General features: G+C 37.9%; 3 protein-coding genes, 1 non-coding gene and 1 pseudogene across 4 annotated transcripts; 2 read left to right on the top strand and 3 right to left on the bottom strand.

The window, feature by feature from the left end:
• Positions 1-191: 191 nt before the first annotated feature.
• Positions 192-4,095, bottom strand: LOC126619724 (pentatricopeptide repeat-containing protein At4g16835, mitochondrial-like; annotated as a pseudogene).
• TRNAE-CUC (transfer RNA glutamic acid (anticodon CUC)) lies at positions 1,995-2,067 on the bottom strand. Its single transcript has one exon. It is a non-coding gene; the product is annotated as a tRNA-Glu (tRNA).
• Positions 4,096-6,427: 2,332 nt separating the features above from the next.
• Positions 6,428-9,346, bottom strand: LOC126619216 (RGG repeats nuclear RNA binding protein A-like). The gene is made up of 7 exons (XM_050287516.1): positions 8,942-9,346; positions 7,912-8,218; positions 7,753-7,818; positions 7,504-7,636; positions 7,233-7,391; positions 7,100-7,156; positions 6,428-6,869 (listed from the first exon to the last, which is right to left on the bottom strand). The coding sequence occupies exons 1-7, from the start codon at positions 9,114-9,116 to the stop codon at positions 6,687-6,689; spliced, it is 1,080 nt and encodes a 359-aa protein (XP_050143473.1). The 5' UTR covers positions 9,117-9,346; the 3' UTR covers positions 6,428-6,686.
• A 3,988-nt stretch (positions 9,347-13,334) lies between these two features.
• LOC126620128 (uncharacterized) lies at positions 13,335-16,341 on the top strand. Its single transcript, XM_050288609.1, has 2 exons — positions 13,335-13,594; positions 15,754-16,341. Exons 1-2 carry the CDS (start codon positions 13,350-13,352, stop codon positions 15,959-15,961), a joined length of 453 nt encoding a protein of 150 aa, XP_050144566.1. The 5' UTR covers positions 13,335-13,349; the 3' UTR covers positions 15,962-16,341.
• A 3,484-nt stretch (positions 16,342-19,825) lies between these two features.
• LOC126619723 (cyclin-T1-3-like) lies at positions 19,826-20,299 on the top strand. Its single transcript, XM_050288139.1, has one exon. It carries the CDS (start codon positions 19,826-19,828, stop codon positions 20,297-20,299), a length of 474 nt encoding a protein of 157 aa, XP_050144096.1.
• Positions 20,300-21,050: the final 751 nt, after the last annotated feature.

Raw genomic sequence — 21,050 nt, 5'->3', positions numbered from 1 at the left:
TAGCATGGAGTCTGCAAGTTCTCAGAATATCCCTTCCAAAACTTGTGGGAGTCTCACAGGCTTCTCTTCAAACTGGAGTGTAAGCTCAGACGGTATCATCTATGGCATCGGGGTCAGAAAGGACTCTGAGCAGAGGTTGCAAGTCCGTATATTACGTTTAGAAGCTGAGTTTAGACTTTAGATGTGTGGCGTTATGCGAGAACTATATGTAGTATTTGATTGAGCGAAAGTCTTGTAATGAATTGCGACTTCCATGGGAGTACTGCTTTGCTTGCACTCCAAGTATTTCCGGTCGAATGGAACGCTGCTGGAAAAAAAACTTCTACTGGAGCTACTGTGCTTTTGCTTATGTACCAGTAATCTCCGCAAGAACAAACCGCTTTTTTTAAATGATGAAACCTTGTGGTATCTCTAGCTATGATTTCCCTTTTACAATTGCTGATATGTACTTGGTGGCACGATGGCAATCCCCGCATACTCTCGAGTTTTTGAAGATGCGAATCCGGGTTCCTAACAGCACCTTTAAAATCCCGAACGCAATTGCTAGTTTTTCGCTGTGCCATAACAGAAGCTGCCGTTTGTGCTCTTCCCCAATATCATGTAATGCAAATTCAAGATCTTGAACATACCCTTCTACCTTCATTTTCCGATCCAGCTCCAACAGTCTTTCGCGTATAGATACCAATTCTGGGCGTGCCCTATCGCCTGATCTGAACTCATGCACTACACTCTGCACCTCAATCTAACTACACCCAGGTGTCTTCACTACCCAATTTTCTTTCATCGATTGCCTGACCTTCGCAACATGTTCCCATCCGCCACATAATCATTAGCAAGTTGAACATAACCAGCTGCGCTTGTTGGATCAAGATCGAGCAGAATGTGGTTCCAATGGCATTTTCTTAACAAGATCGACCGCTCCAACTATCCTACCTGCTCGACCAAGAAGGTCTACCATACACGTATAGTGGTCTGGCTTCGCTTGAACATAATCCTTTCCCATTGAATCAAAATACTGAACCCCAAGATCTACTAATCCTGCATGGTTGCAAACCATTAACACAGCAACAAACATTATCTAATTCCAATCTGGCGTGTTCCCTCATTCGTCATCTGATCAAACAAATCGAGAGCTTTGTGACCTGCTCCGTGCTGAGCATAACCAGCAATCATTGCATTCCAAGTAACAATATCCTTCCACTCCATCTCAACAAACAACTTCCAAGCATCCTCCAAATTCCCACACTTACAATACGTGCTAACCAAAGAGGTCCCTGCAGTTGTATCATTATATAACTGAAATTTATAACTCAGCTGATGTACTTGCTTGCCCATCTGCAATGCAGACAGGTTACTACAACCTAGTAGAACACTACTCAAACTTCACGGGTTTGGCCTAACCCCATATCCGATCGTTGACCTAAAAACCTTCCAACCCTCTTCAGCTCGACAATTTTCAACATAACCCGATATCATAGCGTTCCAAGATACTAAGTTTTTCACTGGCATCTCCCTAAACAATTTCTAGGCCAAATCAATCTTCCCAAACTTCATATACCCTGTAACCATAGCAGTCCACGCCACAACACTCTTAACCGAAGCTACATCAAACAACTCGACCACCATGTCCAAATCCCCACATTTCACATACCCCGAAATCATTGCACTCCACGAGACACTATTCTTCTCTGGCATCACCAAAAACAAATCCCGAGCTCTCCTCATCTTACCGTTTGAGCAAACCCCCATATCATGGTTTTCCAAGATGCCGTGTCCCTAACAGGCATGTTATGAAAGAAGTCCAAAGCAGAATCAACGTCAAAATTGTGCAAATAACAAGCCAACATAATATTATACGAACAAGAGTCTGGTTGAGGACATTTCTCAAACACCTCACGGGCTTCTCTCATTTTCCCGGGCATTTTCGCATGCGCAGGATGTTGAATTTCTACTTCGGGAGAAGAAGATTTAAAAATATAAATGCTAAAAATCCTTTCCGTTGCCGGGACTTGAACCCGGGTCTTTCGGGTGAGAGCCGAATATCCTGACCAACTAGACTACAACGGATTTGTTGTTGACGATGAAACACCCCGTTTCTTATTTATAACTTAATTTACCCCCCTAAAATTTGTTTTTATCACTATCCCTACTTAATTTGTCCCCCTAAAATTTGTTTTTATCGCTATCCCTGCAACAGCCATTGTCGTCTCATTTAGTTCATCCCTCTTTTGTCCATTCCATCAAATAGAATTGAATTAAAGGATAGTATGGGCATTATATTTTTGACACAATTTTTGGTCTCCAACATGCCCGCTAAAACAATCTCAATTCTCTTTTTTACAACTCTAATTCAAACCACCATTCGTCTCTCTAGTGAATTGTTTCTTTTTGTGTCGATTGGTTTGAGTTGTAGCCACAGCCATTGGATTTAATGAGTGACTTGAATTAGATTTTGAAACACAACCTATTATTTGCTTGTCTCCTAACCCATGACTTGCCTAGTCCAAAACCTAAAACAAATGTATTATTATCTTCCCGCAAATCGTTTCTCTATGTTACAATATTGGATGTCCATACTAACCTTTAATTTAACGTCTATTCGACGGAATGGATGATAATGGGGGTGAACTGAAACTAAATGAGACAACAATGGAAGTTTTAGGGAGTAAAATGATAATAAATGGCAGTTTCAGGACAAATCAACTAATAAGCCTTTATTTAATGGAGAATGAAAAGTAGCTACCAAATAAGATTTAAGTTTTCAATTTTCAAAAAAGTGCAAACTAAAACAAAAACTAAAACGAAATAGTTATCAAACGGCCTCTTAGTTAAACATTCATCAACTTACCAGATTAAAGGTAGCTTTCTAAAAAATAAGTGCTCATTTCCAGCTAAAACCAGCCCTGTCATTTAAGATAGTGGACTCAAATCAGTGTACAACAACAACAACATCAACAACAACAAAACATTTTCCCACTAAGTGGGGTCGGCTATATGAATCCTAGAACGCCAATGTACTCGGTTCTGTGTTACATCTTCCGTTAGATCCAAGTACTCTAAGTCTTTTCTTAAGTCTCTTCCAAAGTCTTCACAGGTTTTCCTCTATCCCTTCAGCCCCGAACATATGTCCCGTAAACACATCTTCTAACCGGAGCGTCAGTAAGCCTTCGTTTCACTTGTCAAAACCACCATAACCGATTTTCTCTCATCTTTCATTCAATTTCGGCTACTCCTACTTTACCTCGGATTTCCTCATTCCTAATCTTATCTTTTCTCGTGTGCCCACACATCCAACGAAGCATTCTCATCTCCGCTACACCCATTTTATGTACGTGTTGATACTTCACCGCCCAACATTTCATACCATAAAGCATTGCTGGCCTTATTGCCGTCCTATAAAAAATTTCCTTAAGCTATAGTGGCATACAACGGTCATACAACCATGTCAGATGCATTCATCCACTTCATCAATCCAGCTTGTATTCTATAGTTGAGTTCTCCATCCAACTCTCTGTTCTTTTGCAAGGTAGATCCTAAATAACTAAAGTGGTCATTCTTTGGTACTTCCTGATCTCCAATCATCACCCCTAACTCATTTGAGCCTATGTTTGCACTGAACTTGCACTCCATGTACTCTATATTTGACCGACTTAAGCGAAGACCTTTAGATTCCAACATTTATCCCCAAAGGTTAAGCTTTGCATGTATTCATTCCTGAGTTTCATCTATCAACACTATATTGTTTGCGAAAAGTATACACCAAGAAATATCATCTTGAATATGTCCCATTAACTCATTCGTAAATAATGCAAAAAGGTGAGAACTTAAAGATGAGTCTTGATGTAACCCTATAGTTATGGGGAAGCTTTCGGTTTGTCCTTCATGAATTCTTATGACAGTCCTTGCTTATCATACATATTATTTATAACTTGGATATATATTACTTGTACTCCTTTCTTCTCTAAAATCCTCCAAAGAATGTCTCTTGGGACCTTATCATACATTTTTTCCAAATCTATAAAGACCATGTGCAAATCTTTTTTTCATATCTCTATATCTTTCCATCGATCTTCGTAAGAGATAGCTTACCTCCATGTTGAGTGCCCTGACATGAACCCGAATTGGTTGTCCGAGACTTGTGACTCTTGCCTCAATCTATGCTTAATTACTCTCTCCCAGAGCTTTATTGTATGACTCATTAACTTAATAGCCCTATATATAGTTCATGCAATTTTGTACGTCACCCTTATTCTTGTAGATAGGCACCAAAGTGCTCTTTCGCCACTCATTTGGCATCTTATTCATTTTCAAAATCCTATTGAAAAGGTATGCGAGTCATGCTATACCCGTCTCTCCCAATACTTTCCGCACTTCGATCAGTATATCATTTGGGCCCACTGCTTTTCTATGCTTCATCTTTTTCTAAGTTACAACCACTTCTTCCTTCCTAATTCAACGGTAAAAGGAATAGTTTCTACACTTTTCTGAGATACTCAACTCCCTGAAAGAAGTACTCATTTCATGTCCTTCATTGAAAAGATTATGAAAATAACCTCTTTATCTATCTTATACCTCATTCTCTGTAGCAAGAACATTTTCCATTCTCATCCTTAATTCACCTCACTTGGTTTAGGTCCCTTGTCTTCTTTTCCCTTACTGTAACTAGTTTATAGATATCCAACTCTCATTCTTTGGTATCTAATCGCTTATACATATCGTCAAAAGCTGTTAGCTTAGCTTTTCTCACAGCTTTCTTCGCCTACTTCTTCGCTATTATATACCTTTCACCATTTTCATCGGTCATATCCTTGTATAAGGCTTTACAACATTCCTTCTTAACCTTAACCTTTGTATGTACCTCCTCATTCCACCACCAAGATTCCTTTTGGTATGGAGCAAAGCCCTTAGACTCCCTTAATACCCCATTTGCTACTTTTCAGATACAATTAGCCATAGAATCCCACATTTGGCTAGCTTCCCCCTCTTTATCCCAAACCAATTGGGTAATTACTTTCTCTTTGAAAATGACTTGTTTTTCTTCTTTTAGATTCCACCATCTAGTCCTTGAGCACTTCAAGGTCTTGTTATTTTTCTCTCTCTTTTGATATGTACATCTATCACCAACAAGCGATGTTGATTAGCCAAACTCTCTCCCGGTATAACTTTGCAATCCTTGCAAGTTATACGATTCCCCTTCCTCATTAGAAGAAAATCTATTTGTGTTTTTGAAGACCCACTCTTGTAGTGATCACATGTTCTTCTTTCTTCTTAAAGAAGGTGTTGGCTAAGAAGAGATCGTATGCCATTGCAAAATCTAAGATGGCTTCCCCATCCTCGTTTCTCTCCCCAAAACCATGGCCACCATGAAAACCTCCATAGTTGTCTGTCTCCTTGCCCACATCTCCTTTTAAATCTCATGTTATAAATACATTCTCCGTCTAAGCGATGCCTTGCACCAAGTCTCCAAGGTCTTCCCAAAATTTCTCATTCAGACTCATATCCAACCCTACTTAAGGTGCGTATGCACTAATCACATTGATGAGTTTTTGTCCTATTACAATCTTGATTGCCATAATTCTACCTCCTACCTTTGACATCTACAACACCTTGTGTCAGGGTCTTGTCCACAATGATGCCAACACCATTTCTCGTTTTATTTGTGCCCAATACCAACTTTTAACACTTGAGTTTTTGAGATCCTTTGCCTTAAGACCAACTCACTTGGTTTCTTGGAGGCACATAATACTTATCCTTCTCCTCACCATAACTTCCACTACTTCCATAGATTTTCCTGTTAAGGTTCCTATATTCCACGTTCCTAAACACATTCTACTATCTTGAACTCTACTCTCCTGTCCTAGTTTCTTCACCCTCCCCCATATAATAAGGTCAAAGTACTTCGTTTGCGTGTCCTGTGTAAAGTTGATGGGAGTAGATGCTTCCAAACAACTTTTGAGTGGAGTCGTTCAACAAGAAGTTTCTATGGGCCCCCTTGCTCATTTAACAATGCATCCAAGCGCCAATGGAGATACAGCGGTCCTTACTTATCACTATGCTCGAGCCACACAGCGCACCACTTACGGGTGACTACTTAGATTTAGTGCAATTTCGTTCAAGATTCATTATCATAAGAATTCAACATAAGATAGGAATGCCGACTGTCGACTACCTGACATCCTCCCCCTCCTCCTTTATTCGGATTTGGAACGGACAATGTAAGATAAACTTACACAGGCATAGTTTAAAGATTTCTACCCGTTGCAGATCAGTTATACGCATCTCCTCTCATAACTGAGCACGCGATATGAGAGATCGAGAGAGCGTATACAGCCCGGTTAATGTAAGGTTCCATCTCTTCAGACTAGATTAAACAAGCCGCTAACACCAGTGAGGTTTTGGAAAACAGAAATACTAATTAGCACAACCCTTTGAAGCAAGAAAGATTAATAACTAATTAAGTAAAGCAAAGAGTAGATTCGGAAAAACAGACTCGGTTCTTAACCTATTCCAACTCAAAACTGATGCATGACGACTGGTCTATCCCAAGACATAAAAATTTACACTCAAAAAAGCGCATAGATAATCGAAATAGTTAATATTCTCCTGTGGGTGGTTTGCCACTCTAATGGTATCACATAAACCCCCAAATGCATTCAAAGCATAGAGCTGGAAGAAGCGGGAGCCTCTCATTTCCCGCCGAGGGATGGGAACTGGCCGGGATCCCCAATGGAGGGTGCTGCCGCATTGCTTGAGTAACCTCCAGGTCCTCCACTGTATCCACCTCTTGGCCCACGGCCACGGCCTCGACCACGACCACCATGGTACCTCTCGCCTTCAGCGGGCTTCAGAAACTCATTAATGCTAACAGACTGCAAACAAATATGGATCCAGTCAATCAACTGATGTACCCAAGTTGATAACTAATGGTGACTATGAACAAAAAGTTTCGGGTATAGGAGAACTAATATGTCCCAGTCCTATACCCGAAACTTTTAAATTCATAGTAACCATTAGCAATGAATGCAATAATCATTAAGAAAAATAATAAAACCACAGGAAAAGATAGAAAGTCCAATCAGATATAGAAAGAAAAGGCAACCTTCTTGGCTCTCTCTTCTTTCTCAGCAGCTTCTTTGCGCTTATCCTTCTCCGAACCCTGGCAAACAATAGCAAAGCAAATATAATTAGCCATATTAAATGAAAGAGTAATATCTAAAGTATCCGGAACTTACCAGCTTGATAAATATTTCATCATTTTCCTTCTTGTTTGAAAGCAGCTGCATGGCCTTCAAGTCTTTGTCCACATCAACCTTTCTTTCCTCAGTCTTCAATGCAAGCAGAGCCTTCCTCTTCTCTTCAAGCACCTTCTGATACTCTTCCAGAGTCATTTCCTATTACAATGCGGAATAACGTAATGGTTTAATACAAGGATATGACCAGAAAATCCAATTGCAGCCGTTATGTATATGGTAAGATCAACAATGTAAAAAACGTATAATTCACCTTCTCCTCAGGCTCCTTCTCTTCCGTCTCATTAACAGTATCCTCCTTATTGGCATCAGCAGCCTCATTTTCTCCCGACTGCTTCTCAGCACCAACATTCTTCTCAGTTTCAGTTCCAGGCTCCTCAGTCTCCCTAAATATAGCAAAATAGTGATGCAAGTAAGGCATATAACAGAAAAAAGATGAAACAATTTGTTTCCTCAAGTTATAATTTGAAACTCATCTAGGAATCAGAACATAAATACTTACGGAGCAATGTCATCAGAGGGAGTTCCCCAATTCCCCCGACCAGACCCTTCACGTTTGAAATCACTCCTGATATCACAAATATAATCAATAACAAAACAGAGCGTAAAGATACACATGTAGTAAGTTAAATATAAAAAGAACAGATTGAAGAATACTAACCCACGTCCTGTACCACTGCGACGATCAAATACCCTCCGAGGGCGTTCTCCCTCACCATCCTCACCATTGTTGTAACCACCACGACGCCCACCACGGAAGGAACCACGAGGCGCACCATAGCCCCCGCGTCTTTCAGAAGCTTTCCCATCTCCCTCTTCAGATGGTCTGTAGCCACCAGAAAAACCATTGGTGTTCTCATTGCTGATTGGATCTCTATTAAATCCACCACCACCTCCACCACGGCCACGGCTGAACCCACGTCCACCACGGCCACCTCCACGGCCACCTTCATACTTTCCCTCCCTCACTGCACAAGTTTTAACAGTCATGTGATATGCAAAATACGTAAAATATAAAACGTATAACGTACATCCATATGTGATGCAAAAGAAGACCGTAAAAAAATTTTGAGCACCTTGACCAAAACCACATGTTATTGAGCAGAAAATCCTCACTACTAATGTGTAATGAAAAGATCAATGATAACTCTGCTAAAACAACATAAATTCAACAAACAAATTTAAATTTTGTGCCACATACAGTATAAGAATAAGGGTTTTCCTTCTCGGTGTACATACAAATAAAATACTTTCCATTAACTGGCATCCCCTGACTGTACCTCTTAATAAGATAATAATCAATTTGGGCATGAATCTACCATAATAAAAACCCGGTAGTCTTTTGTTAATTACCCTAAAAAACCAAACGCTATGAACATCCACTGTCATACACAGAGAAAACTTACTCCACATCTCATCAGATATGTACAACATCAATGAAGAATCCCCCAATTACCATTAACTTATCAAAACAACCACTTTCAACTTCAGCAAAACAAACATAACAAATAAAGAAAGCATTTTGTCAATGGAATCTAACAAGTGAGGATAAGATAACAAATAGAATAAAAACCAAAACTTTAATTACCATTTCCAAGCAAACCCAACATTGTTTTCTGCAAAAAAAAAAAAAAAAAAAAAAAAAACACAGGAAAGAACTTGGGAAGCACAGAAATGAATAGAAAACAGACCAGATTGTGCAGGGGGGAGTGGCTTGGAGGGAAGCTTAGCAGGCTGAGCAGGCTGGGCCTGCTGGGGCTTCTTGGGCTGCGCCGCCGGCAGCTTCTGCTGCTGAGCAGCGAGAAGTTGACTTGGGTCCTCGTTGTCGTCATCGCCCAAGAGATCGAAAGGGTTCGCGGTTGCCATTTCTGCAGGTCCGAAAAGGCCGATTCAATACCCTACAAAATTCCACCGACTTTGAAAAGCAACCACGAAACCCTTCACTGATTATTCGAATCCATGAATCCGAGATTGCTTATGGGAGTTTGGTTTAGAGCTTGCTGTTTGGGAGCAAGGAAAGTTGGAGAGAAAATTTGGTGGTGAGTGTTGTGGCGACTGAAAACCCAACGATGCGGCACACAGAAATATAAGCAGTGACAAAACCTAGTCTTAAAAACCCTAATGGGGGATATTCGTCTGCAGCCGGGTTTATGTTAAGCTTTTGGTGCACTGTGCGTATCTTGTTGTGGTAAGTTCAGTTGATGGAGTGTTTGGAATTTGGATGGACCACTTGGATAGAAATTCATCTCCAATGGAAAGGTTAGATATAATTCCGGTTAGAATTATATTCTTATAAAAAATTATTTTTAAAGGAACAATGTCATATCATACTCATATATCATCTTCAACCGATGAGACTAAACATAGGCTCTACATAATATATTAGTTTTATGTTTATATTTTAAATTTATTGGTCAATTTAATTAAACTACTTTTATATGTTTTCAAATTTAGCCGTTGAATTTGAATCGATTATTGCAACTGAGAAGTTAGGCCATCTCCAACCGAAAGGTCCAGAGGGCCAGAGGGTCGAAAATAATCTTAAAATCGTCTCCAACCGAGGGTTAGGCTAGAGGGATCGAGAATCTGGGAGGACCCCACGAAATTTCAAAGGGCCAAAGGGCTGGCTGCTTTCAACCAGCCAGCTAGCCCTGGGCTGGCTATTTTTTTTATTTTTTATTTTATAGTTTTCCTATTGTTGGTTATAACCAACAGCATTAAAGAATTATTTTTTAATACTATCGGTTATAACCGACACTAATAGTTTGAAATTATTTTGAATATAACAGCTAGCTGAGTCAGCTAGCCGTTGGGTTTTTTTTTTTTTAATTTAAACATTTCTTTTCTTCTATAAATATGGTGAAGTTTTTTCAATTCTTCACTTCATTTGCAATATTTCCTTCTTCAATATTTTTCAATATTTCCTTCAATATATTTTCCAATATTTCCTTCATCTATAATATTTGTTTCAATTTTTCAATAATTTCCTTCAATATTTTTTCAATAATTTCCTTCATTGTTTTCCTATAACTTATATTTCACAAAATTTGTTTTATATTTTTTTTAAATTCCATTTTTTTCCTATAACTTCTATTTCACAAAATTTGTTTCATATTTTTTTAAATTCCATTTTTTTCTATAACTTCTATTTCATATTTTTTTTAAATTCTATTTTTTTTTCCTATAACTTCCTAAGCCATTTCACTTAGCCGTTGGATTTGAATTTAAGTTGTAGTTTTTAAATAATAAATTATGTTTGGCCCTATGGCCCTTTGGCTCTCTGTTGGAGACGGTTTTTTGTGAAATGGCTAAAACGAGCCCTCTGGCCCTCGATTGGAAACGGAGGCAAATATGGCCATATACTGTTCATTAAAATATTAATATCTTAGAGAATCTTGAAGGGCCGGAGGGCTAAAATGAGCCATATGGCCAGCCATCGGTTGGAGATGGCCTTATGACCCAAAAAAAAGGCTAAGAGGGCTACATAGAATTATAGTCCAGTCATCGATTGAAGATAAGTTTTTGGGCAAATCAGGTCATTCTTTGGCTTTTGGACCTTTAACCCTGTCCATTGGAGATGGTCTAAGGTTCTAAGATTTGAGTAACACTTACCACTTATTTGTACCATCATTTGTATCATTTCTCTAATAGAGATATGGTTCGCCAACGCATGTGGGTCCCATTTTTATTTAAGAGATGATACAAATGATGATACAAATATTGAAAAAGAGTAACATTTTTCTTAAGATTTAACCTTGCGCCAATTTATTTAAGACTTAACTGCTAAAATGTCCTATGAATATACAAAAGTAACACTTCTATCTGTGTTATAGAACCAGATCACTTTTAATTCTAAGGGGTTGGTCTAATGAAAATGAGCAAAGGTTTGGAACTTCTACAAATACATTTCTAGGGGCCACTAGCTCTCACTGGGCCTTAGGGGCCTGCTTGTTATGGATTGTTGTCATTCTTCATAGGTAAGATCGGCTTAGCCCATTAGTGTTGAGTGTGGTATTCTATGGCCGTCAAAGGTACTTTTGTTTTGAGATTATGATTTACATGACACGCTTTCCTCTCGAGGTGTTTCCATAAGGGAGATTCTTGGTTTAGAGGTTGCCAATAACTTGAGGTATCCTTATTAGAGAATGCTCTCTTGCCAATATGATAGAAGACTAAGGGGACTAGTTGATATACATTCATGTACCCGGTACAATTATTTATTGACGGTCATATATAATTGTTGGATGTCATTACAACATATAACTATTAATAGATGATTTTACTAAGTACTAAGTATATAGGTGATGTATTAAATTGACTTGTGCACATTAGGGTGATTCAAATTTAGTGTTTTATATGCTGATGACGTCTTACTGCATTGGCAAAAAGTAATCACGCATATACACACATTTGCGGGTTCAATCTTCATTGATCCCTTCTCTTAATTACGAACAATTTAACCCACTAACGTTGTCAAACGTTTGTAAATAAAAAATAAAAAAATTCAATGTTTTATGGTAATATAAACTTGCTTTATGTGGAAATATTGAAAAGTGGAGGCAAAAAGAAAAGACAAATGAAAAACAAAAGGGTTTTTTTTTTTTTTTTATCATAAATGGTCCTTGAAATTGGCCATCACCATCAAGATGATCCATAAAATTGAAAATCAATCATTGTAGTCCCTGAAAATAGGTGTCGCAAATCAATGTGATCATTCCGTCACAATTCTGTTAAAAATTCTGTTAAGTGTTGATGTGGCACATAAATAGGTCTCATAAATATATATTTTTTTTCCACAAATGGTCTTTGAAATTGACCCGTGACATCAAATGGTCCCTGAAATTGACCTGCGACATCAAAATGGTCACTGATATTGAAAATTAATCAGTGTAGTCCAGCAAGTAAGTGTCCCAAATCAATGTAGTCATTCAGTCACAATTCAGTCAAAAATTATATTATGTGCTGATGTGACACATAAATGGATCACGCAAGTTTAATTAAATTAAAAAAAGTACAAATAGGTTTAATAATTTAATAGTTAATAAAAAGTTGTGAACCCAAAAATCCATTCCTGCAATCACATCTGCTCTTAGTTCACATTCTTTTACCTCATTCAGTATCTATTCTTAAAAAAAAAAATTCTCAATACACCCATCTTTACACACTTCAACACCCTTCACCGAATTGAACCTGGATCGAGATCACCTTTGGTGACAGCTTGGCTAATTGGCAATGATTTCTGGGACATCACCGTTAACATTTAGGCGATCAACATCCTCACGACCTTAATCTTGGAGAGCTTGTTCGGTGCTTCACTAGTGGTCTGGTGACTCAAAGAACAGTGAGTTATGCCTTGAGATAATGAGATTATAACCGAGGTGTGTCTATTGTTGGTTGAAAACTATTTCCAAACCCCCTCTTACGCCTTGGTTAAGTCTTGTGCTTTTAAGAATTTATGGGAGCGATCTCTTTTATGAGGAGGTCCTACTATAAGAAGAAAAAAATTTCTATTGTGCAAAAAGATATCTAGACAACTTTTTTTAATTAATTATTAAACCCACATCAACATATAACAATTTTTTTTTTTTTACAGAATTGTGGTGTAATGATTATATTGATTTACGGCACCTATTTTCAAGGACTACATTAATCGATTTTCAATTTTAAGGACTATCTTGATAGTGTGGGTCAATTTCAAGGACAATCTTGATGATGTGAGTCAATTTCAGAGATCATTTGTGATAAAAACTCGTAAATCTTGTGAGTCCCATTTATGTGTCACATAAGTACTTAAACAGAATTTTTAACAGAATTGTGACGGAAAGACCATATTGATTTGCGATACTTATTTTCAGGGACTACATTGATTAATTTTTAATATCAGTATGGTGAGTATAAATTTCAAGAATCATTTTGGATAAAAATCCAAAATAAAATAGAAAATGGCAGAAGTAGCCCAATAGTCGTGCCTGCAAAATGCGCATATCCCTAATAATTAACGGGTATTTCCGCAATTTCGCTATATGTTTTATTACTATATTAGACATGCGCTCAGCACTTGGTCAAAAGTTTGTTTAATTAATTAATTAATAGAGGCAAATGCCAATTGGTGAGACGATGTTTGAATTGATATCAAAGCAGTCGCTAATAATACTTCCTCTAATACTTGCAGGTGCGGTTTCTCTGTATCTCTCCGTCAATTTTACACAATCCAGACCAAAAGCAATCAGTCCATCTGGGTCTGAAGAAGGATCTCCCATGGCCGCCAACGAATTTGGTGTAACAGTTGACAAGAATCCTACTCAGTCCAAGCTCACTGAGCTTGGAATCTCAACTTGGCCCAAGTATGTAATTCTTCATATTCCATTCTCTTATCTTTTACCTTCCAAGTGTTTAAGCTTCAAAGATATATGCGCTGGAAAAAAGAAATAATTTGTGTGTTTATATGATCCAGTGAGAAAATTGGGTGATGCGTTTGTTTTGGTTCACTGTGAGAAATTTTGTTACGGTTTTTGAGGATGGATTAGAGAAACATTTCAGAGACTTGGTAGGATTTTTTTTTGGGAACTTTAACGAAAAGCACCCGGTACCGTTCACTTTAACGAAAAACCACATTTTTACACTAAAAAGTCAATCCTGGTACTATTCACTTTACCCTTTATTTTGTCATTATCATTAAAACTCAAAGTTTTCAACCCTTTTCATTAGTTTTCTTTTTTTTTTTCCCTTTTATGTTTCTCTATGTTACTGCTAGTTCATTGTTTGGATGAAAGATTTCAACTTTTTGATGTTTTAATTTTGCATCCCTTTTCTTAGTGTTGGTAAACCCCTAAAATATTTCTTACCCAACTTGCAAATTTGTAAAACAATGGGTCACAAGGAGGCTTTGAACATGATTGGATCAAGAGATGAGTGCTGGAAGCTTGGGGAAAAAAAGCTTAATGTTACATGTGAAACCAACCACCCTGCGAAATTATTTGATTTGATCAGAAGCATGGACATTAGGACTGAAATAGATTAAAAATCGTGCGGTCCATGTGATCTCGTTGATGCTTCAATTTTGTGTTATTTGAAGGATTATTTCGTTTCGAATAGTTATTTAATTAATCGGTGGATAGGAGTATACTCTGGATTGGAATTGTGTCATGGGAGAAGAAGCATGGTATATCACATCCAGGAAATAGATAGTTCCTTCTTTAAAGTTGTCAACTATTGTGCTCCCCTGCCCTCCTGTCATTTAGCGGCTGGCTAGAGTGGACGTACTGGGCATTTAACCCCCGTCCTCCTTCAATCACCTCTGCCAGCAGTCCTTGTCGGTTTTAGCTATGGTTGGTCCGTTTGTTTCTTCATTCAGTTTTTCTCTTTAGGCCTTGTCTTGTCCTTCTGGGGAACACTTTGCCTCCCTGTTGTAAATGAAGTACTATTTCGATAAAAAAAAAGAAGAAGCTTTCGACTATAATATTTGCTCGACAAGTTCATAGATGAAAGAGATATCACAGGTAATGAAGTCAACGTTAGCTGGTGCAATGTTAGTTCAGAATTGGTTTTGATCCTCTTTATTCAATTCTACAATTGGGTAGAGTTTGTTATCATCTGTTGGTTGTTAGGCTTAATATACTCAGAATTGTATTATAAATACTTGTGTTGTACACATCATTGATTAAGAAATGAAATCATTTTTTGTCATATTTAATTAAGGTATGAATACCGTTGTGGAAGGAGAAATTCTAAAATTGGCTCACTCAGAGACTTATGAACACGATGGATAAATAGATGGGTCCTGGGAGCTGCAAATAACTTCGGGAAAGAAGGAAAAAAAAAACACTATGTTACATTTGAGATCACCCTGTCATATTATTCGATTTCATCTGGAGCATAGAGAGTAGGAGTAAAAGAAGTTAGGTCAAATAATTTGATTGGATTCATCACGGAGAGTAGCAGTGAAAGAAATATAACTGAGCACCGACCTTAATGAACACCCAATTCTCACTGTCACTGTGATATCCTTAATGCTTCAATTTTGTGTTATTGTGGAGAAGAAGTATGGTATATATAACATCCAGGCTATAGATCCTTCCTTAAAGTAATGGACAATGCTCGACAAGTTCATAGATTAATAAAGAAAATATAGGATGATATTGAATTTTTCTAGGAAGCTACATAGTGCCAAAATTCTCTTTTCGTGATGAGGTGCATTGCTAAGGCTGCAAGTATGTGAATTTGGCTAGCATCAGGATGACACCTTTTTTTATTGCATCCTTGCTATTGTTCTAGATTTGTAGGACAACTTACAAGCTTTCTCATTCCACTGTTAGTTTTAGTTATACTGGTATATTGAGCTTTTCTTGAATAAAACCGCTTAATAATCATTCTTTTAAAGAATAGTATGGAACCTCGGGACTTTATGTTCATTGTGACAGAAAAAGAAATAAGACCTGATACCCGCACATTTCATGTTTAACTTTTGTGCATCATATATGTATGTTCATTGGGTGTTGAACAGGTGGAGTTGTGGTCCGAGCAAATTTCCATGGTCATTCAGTGCCACAGAGACCATGTATCTGCTGGAGGGAAAAGTGAACGTTGAAGTTGATGGGAAAGAAGGATCGTTCACAATCGGGGCTGGTGATTTTGTTGTGTTCCCTAAAGGAATGAAGGTCACTTGGGATGTCATTGAGGCTGTGAACGAGCATTATAGCTTGGAAGAGTGACGGATTTTATCTTTCAACTGATGTTGGTGAAGAATGCCATGTACTGACCTGATTGTACTGCCGATTTGCGTGATGTTCGTGTATTTTATGTATCTTGTGACGTTATTGTGAGTTACTGGACTCTTGGAGGGGATATATGCTGTCGTGTTACATGCATAGATCGGCTTAGAACGTTATTTGATCTTGTATGAAGACTAGCACAAGACTAGATAGGATAAATGGTCTTTTAAGCAGAAGATGGAGCAGCTGTTCTGTTTCATTAAATTCTGTTGCATCACAACATTATGTCTTTTTAGTTTTGCACAAAGTGTAGCCTTTATGGTTTTCACATTTGTTTATCACCATTACCTAATACGAAAATCCAAGATAATTTGTTACTATTTTGATCTGTTTATTTACACGAAATAGGGGCATCAAGTTGGCGATGTCCAAAACCAATCTTGTGACTCTACATGTGAAATTTATAACATGTCGCAGGGTGCGTTAAGTTTGGACATGGTCACCCATGGTCCTTATTTCATGTAAATTTTTCCTATTGTTGTAGTGTATGCAACACTAGTGAAAATGGGTCTTCTGATTAACTTTTGGGGCTGTAGAATTTAGAGAATTTGATAGTTTTGGCCTAGTTGGTGACTTGGAATACAAGTAGAATTGCACTTTTTTCGTCTATAAAAGTGATTGGCTATTTTATATGTGCTTTGGTGGGTTTAAAGATGTGGGAAATGATTTATGCACATCATTTTTCACTTCATTCACTTTTCTTTTTTAGCCATTAAATCAAACAAATCAAAAGAGAACCAGATTTTAAAATGATGTATGCAATATATGGAAAAGAGTGTGCATAATGGATTTTATTTTATTTTTTCTAATGTAAATCATTGGCTTTAGGTGTGTTATAATCTATCAATGACTCAACATATTAAATTTTGGCTCTAATGTTCCAAGAAAGCGAAGAAAATATTTTGTTTTTGCTGACCTTTTGGCCCCTGGTTTGAGGATTGAATTGAATTGATAACAAAAGAGGCCTATAGGTGACTGTAAATTTTTCATTTTGAATGAATTTAGAAGAGGATTAGGCATGAGAAGGTATTTGGGCCTAAAATGACAGTTTGGGCCAAGAAGGTGCCAACCAAAGAATAGCGAACCTTGACTAAATGGATATTCTCCAGGCCAATGGACTTTCAGCCCCTGAATAGGGTCGTTGCGACCTGGTTCTCATGAAGAAAGGACTTTTGAAGAGATTAGTTAGATGACTCGATCGAGTCCTACACTAGTTAAATTGCCAGGAGATAAAACCTTGGATAAATATAAATTATCTCAATGATTAGAAAGCCTACATAATTGGATAAAGTTGAATAAGTCTCATAATGAGATCAAATACAGAATCCCTATTGAAGTAAAAAAGCCGAGACTGGTTGGAGGTGAAGTCTAGTCACTAAAAGATAAGGGGAATATTTAAGAAGATGTCGGGTAGGTATAGTCCTATCAGTACTCTGTCTCGGCAAGCTTGTTTGTCGCATGGGCTTTATCTATTTATTTATAAATAGAGAAGGTTCTACAACGAAAGAAGCCCCTTCAACTCAACAAACAACTCAAAATGCTCTCCGAGAAAACTCTCGCTTAATGCGCAACCCTTATCACATTTTTAAGAAAAGCACTAACTATCCTTACCTTCTCGTCAACGTATCTTGAGTTTGGACAAGTGAACAACACTGTTTTGACAACATCGATACCTTCAGTTCAGATAAGTTAACAACATTGGAGTCTTAGAACTAAGCGATTCAGGAGCACCTTTAATTTGGATCAATGAACAATACTGCAACTGGTTAGTTGGTTATCTATCCAAGTCTCGACAGATAGAGAATTCTCTATTCTTCGGCCTCAAGAGGTTATCTCATCAGCTTCAGTGAAGCTGAATGTGAAGTTTGCTAATAGCCTTGTCTTTAGGTTCTAGAACCCAATGCTGAGACGTGTTCCTTCCTCGACGTAATCGCTTCAGCGCAGAAGTCAGCTGCGCATTCGAAACCACCACCACCGAGCTCAGTTGCGAGTTGGTACGCCTGCGTTCACAATAAGGACATAGTTAGTTGATAGTTACTTAGCCACGTAAGCTTTATAATTTTTAGGATCAAATAGAAAGATTGGAATGAACAATTTCTCTTCTAGAGTAATCTATATATCTTCTATCTCTAATGTCACCATAATTTTTTTTTTCATTTCACTGTTCAATATACCTTAAAATAATAATTTTTTTTTTTTAAGGGGGACAACTGGTGGCAAGCCACTGTTATCCGCCTTTTATGGGAGCCGAGAAGACTCAGGTCATCTCCAACCGAAAAAGGGCCAAAGGGCCATGTTTAGCCATATAGCCCTACAAAAAATTATATTTTAATGAACAGTGTCATGTCATATTTTTTATCATCTCCAACCGAGGGGGCCAAAGGGCTATAGGCCAAACATAATTTATTATGTTAATTGAATTAATATGGTTAATTGAATTGAACTACTATATGAAATAAGGTTTTTGTACATATTTTATGTGCCACTTGTTGCTAAATTAATAAGTCTTTAGATTTCTTATCTTTATAGAATGAAAAGGATGTGAAAAATTGGTGAATAATTGAAATAAAATAAGGTAAGATAGTATGGAATGGTGAAAAAGATGTGAGAAATGGGGTAGAAATGGCTTTAGGTATTTTTTTTAAATTTCGTCCAAAAACAAAAAAAAGTCAAGCAGTAACCTTACGTCAGCATGTGTTTGGGCTGGTTATAGGGCTGTCGGGCTGACTGCTCTTGGCCAACCCTTTGGCTGGTTCTCCCATTTTTGACAGGGTCGGGCCCACAAGCCATTTGGCCTAGCCCTTGGTTTTGGAGATGGTTTTCATGTTAAAACAGGCTATTTTTAGCCATATGGCCTTTTGGCCGGATCGGTTGGAGATAGCCTCACATAAGCATTTTAACCTCCCCTGGCCACAAGTTTGGCTTCCACACTAGTAGCGGGTTTCAAACCCAAGACCTCCAGTTTTTAGCTTTTAAGAAGCCTCGTAATCCGCTCTTTACCATTGGGCCACCAGCTCGTGGTTTAAAGTAATAAGTTATTCATTCTCATAGAATCTTTCATACCAAACGTGGGCTTTAGGTATGTCTTGTAACCAGACACTCCCATTATGCTATAGTGACCAAATAAAATTCCAGAAAGGGATCCTCTTCGGATCCCTTCCACCAAGTTCTCCTTATCAACTAATCTAGACCCTTGAAATTTGATACAAAGGCCCACTTTAAAAGTTATAATAATTTTAGGCTTTGTATCAAATTTCAAGGGCCCAAATTGTTTGATGGGAATGACTTGGTGGAATAGATCCGGAGATGATTCCTTTCCAAAAATTCCAATATATCCTACTGAGAGTAGGTTTTCCTTTTACTGTGGTTTTTTTTTTTTTTACTGTGGTTATAATTCCTTAATTTCCACTTTTATTTCTCCTCTTTGGGTGCGAGCGAAGTAGAAAGAAATCAGGGTTTAGGGTTTCTCTGTTTGTTTTCCGGGAAAGTGTGGGAAAATCTGAGAAACGAGGAGCGAGGGAATCCCTTCTATTATGGGTTGTCCTTGTTTGTTTTCAAAAGGGAATTGTGTGCGAGCCAAGTAACAAAAAAGAAGTAATGAGCAGGGATTAGGGTTCACAAAAGCTTGAGCCTTTGAACAATGCGTGGAACTGGAAAGTGGTATTTCACAAAGGGGGAGATAGAAACGGAAACCCCATCTCGGAGGGACAGATGAAAGAGTCATAATTGTGGAGGTCCTACTGCTTGTTTCTGAGGGAGTTTGGGACGAAATTGAAGGTGGGTAGGGTTACGATTTTGACGGCGATGACACTGTGCCACCAATTTTACATGCGGCAATCTCATGGCAATAACGATTGGAAGATTGTTGCAACTTCAAGCATGCTTCTTGCTTGCAAATTAGTCGATGAAGTTAGGTTTTTGAATGACATTGTTTTCGTGGGGTATGAGATTGGGGAAAAATTCGAATCGGGTCAAAAGAGTAGTAATGGTGGTAGTATTAGGCAGAGAAATTTTTTCAGGAAGCAGAAGGATTTGATCTTGCTTAGGGAGAGACTTGTTATGCAAACAATCGGTTTTGAATTTGATCGAATTAAGCTTCCGTTCGATCCACTTGCTTCGGCTCTAAAAAGATTGAATTGTAGTAGCTTTGGAGACCTTGGTATGTTGGCTAAGAGTTTGATTGAGGAGTGCATTCAAACCACATTGTGCTTGGAGTTTAAGTCCCATTGCATTGCAACTGGTTCAATAGCTGTTGCGGCTGAAATTCTCAAAGTATAGATACCATCTATTGGAGTATTGCAAATGAATGGAAAAGTTTGGTGGCATAAGTTTGAAGTTTCACCACAGCAGTTACGTGAGGTTGTTTGGCAGCTGCATGGTATGTTAACAAGATAGACAAATGGAAAACCAGCTCTGTATCGTCCGCCACTACCCAAGTCCAACAACAGGAATAACAAGGTCATTCAGCATGAAACCTCATCTAGAAACCCAAGTGCAAGTTGCAGTAGCTCTCAGTCATGTGTTTCAATTGAAGCAACACTTGATTTGCATCATACAAAGAAACAAAGGACGTTGTTGTGAATTTAGTTCTTTTATATATGTTTAGTTGGAGTTCATGCCATTGTAGTTGAGCTAGCCATATTCCTTAATCTGTTTATTGTTTCCAGGGACACTGTGATTTGGAATCTGACTCCAATAATTTGTAATTTTGCTAGTAGATATATAGAGATATAGACACGAACCAGACAAGCAATGTAATTGAAGGGAAAAGAATTGAATGATTTGCTTCATCGGATTTCCGGATCATTAACTTGTTTCATTTCTTATCTTTTGGCACACATTTGTTTCATTTCTTGGCCATAAGTTAAGCTTGTTCAATGATGGGGCTTCATTTCTTAATCACTTTGTAATCAACGTTGTTGGCTGAGAATCTTCGTTTGTCCATCTAATCATCTTTAGGAAAAACTGTTTCAATTTGGGGTTGCGTACACCATTTGTTCAATCATAAATATGTTTGAGCATCTAGTGT

The sequence above is a fragment of the Malus sylvestris genome, chromosome 4 (genome assembly GCF_916048215.2).
Source record: "Malus sylvestris chromosome 4, drMalSylv7.2, whole genome shotgun sequence".
NCBI lineage: Eukaryota > Viridiplantae > Streptophyta > Magnoliopsida > Rosales > Rosaceae > Malus > Malus sylvestris.
The sequence above is the reverse complement of the archived record's forward strand: the minus strand, read 5'-3'. Positions and strand labels throughout refer to the sequence as shown.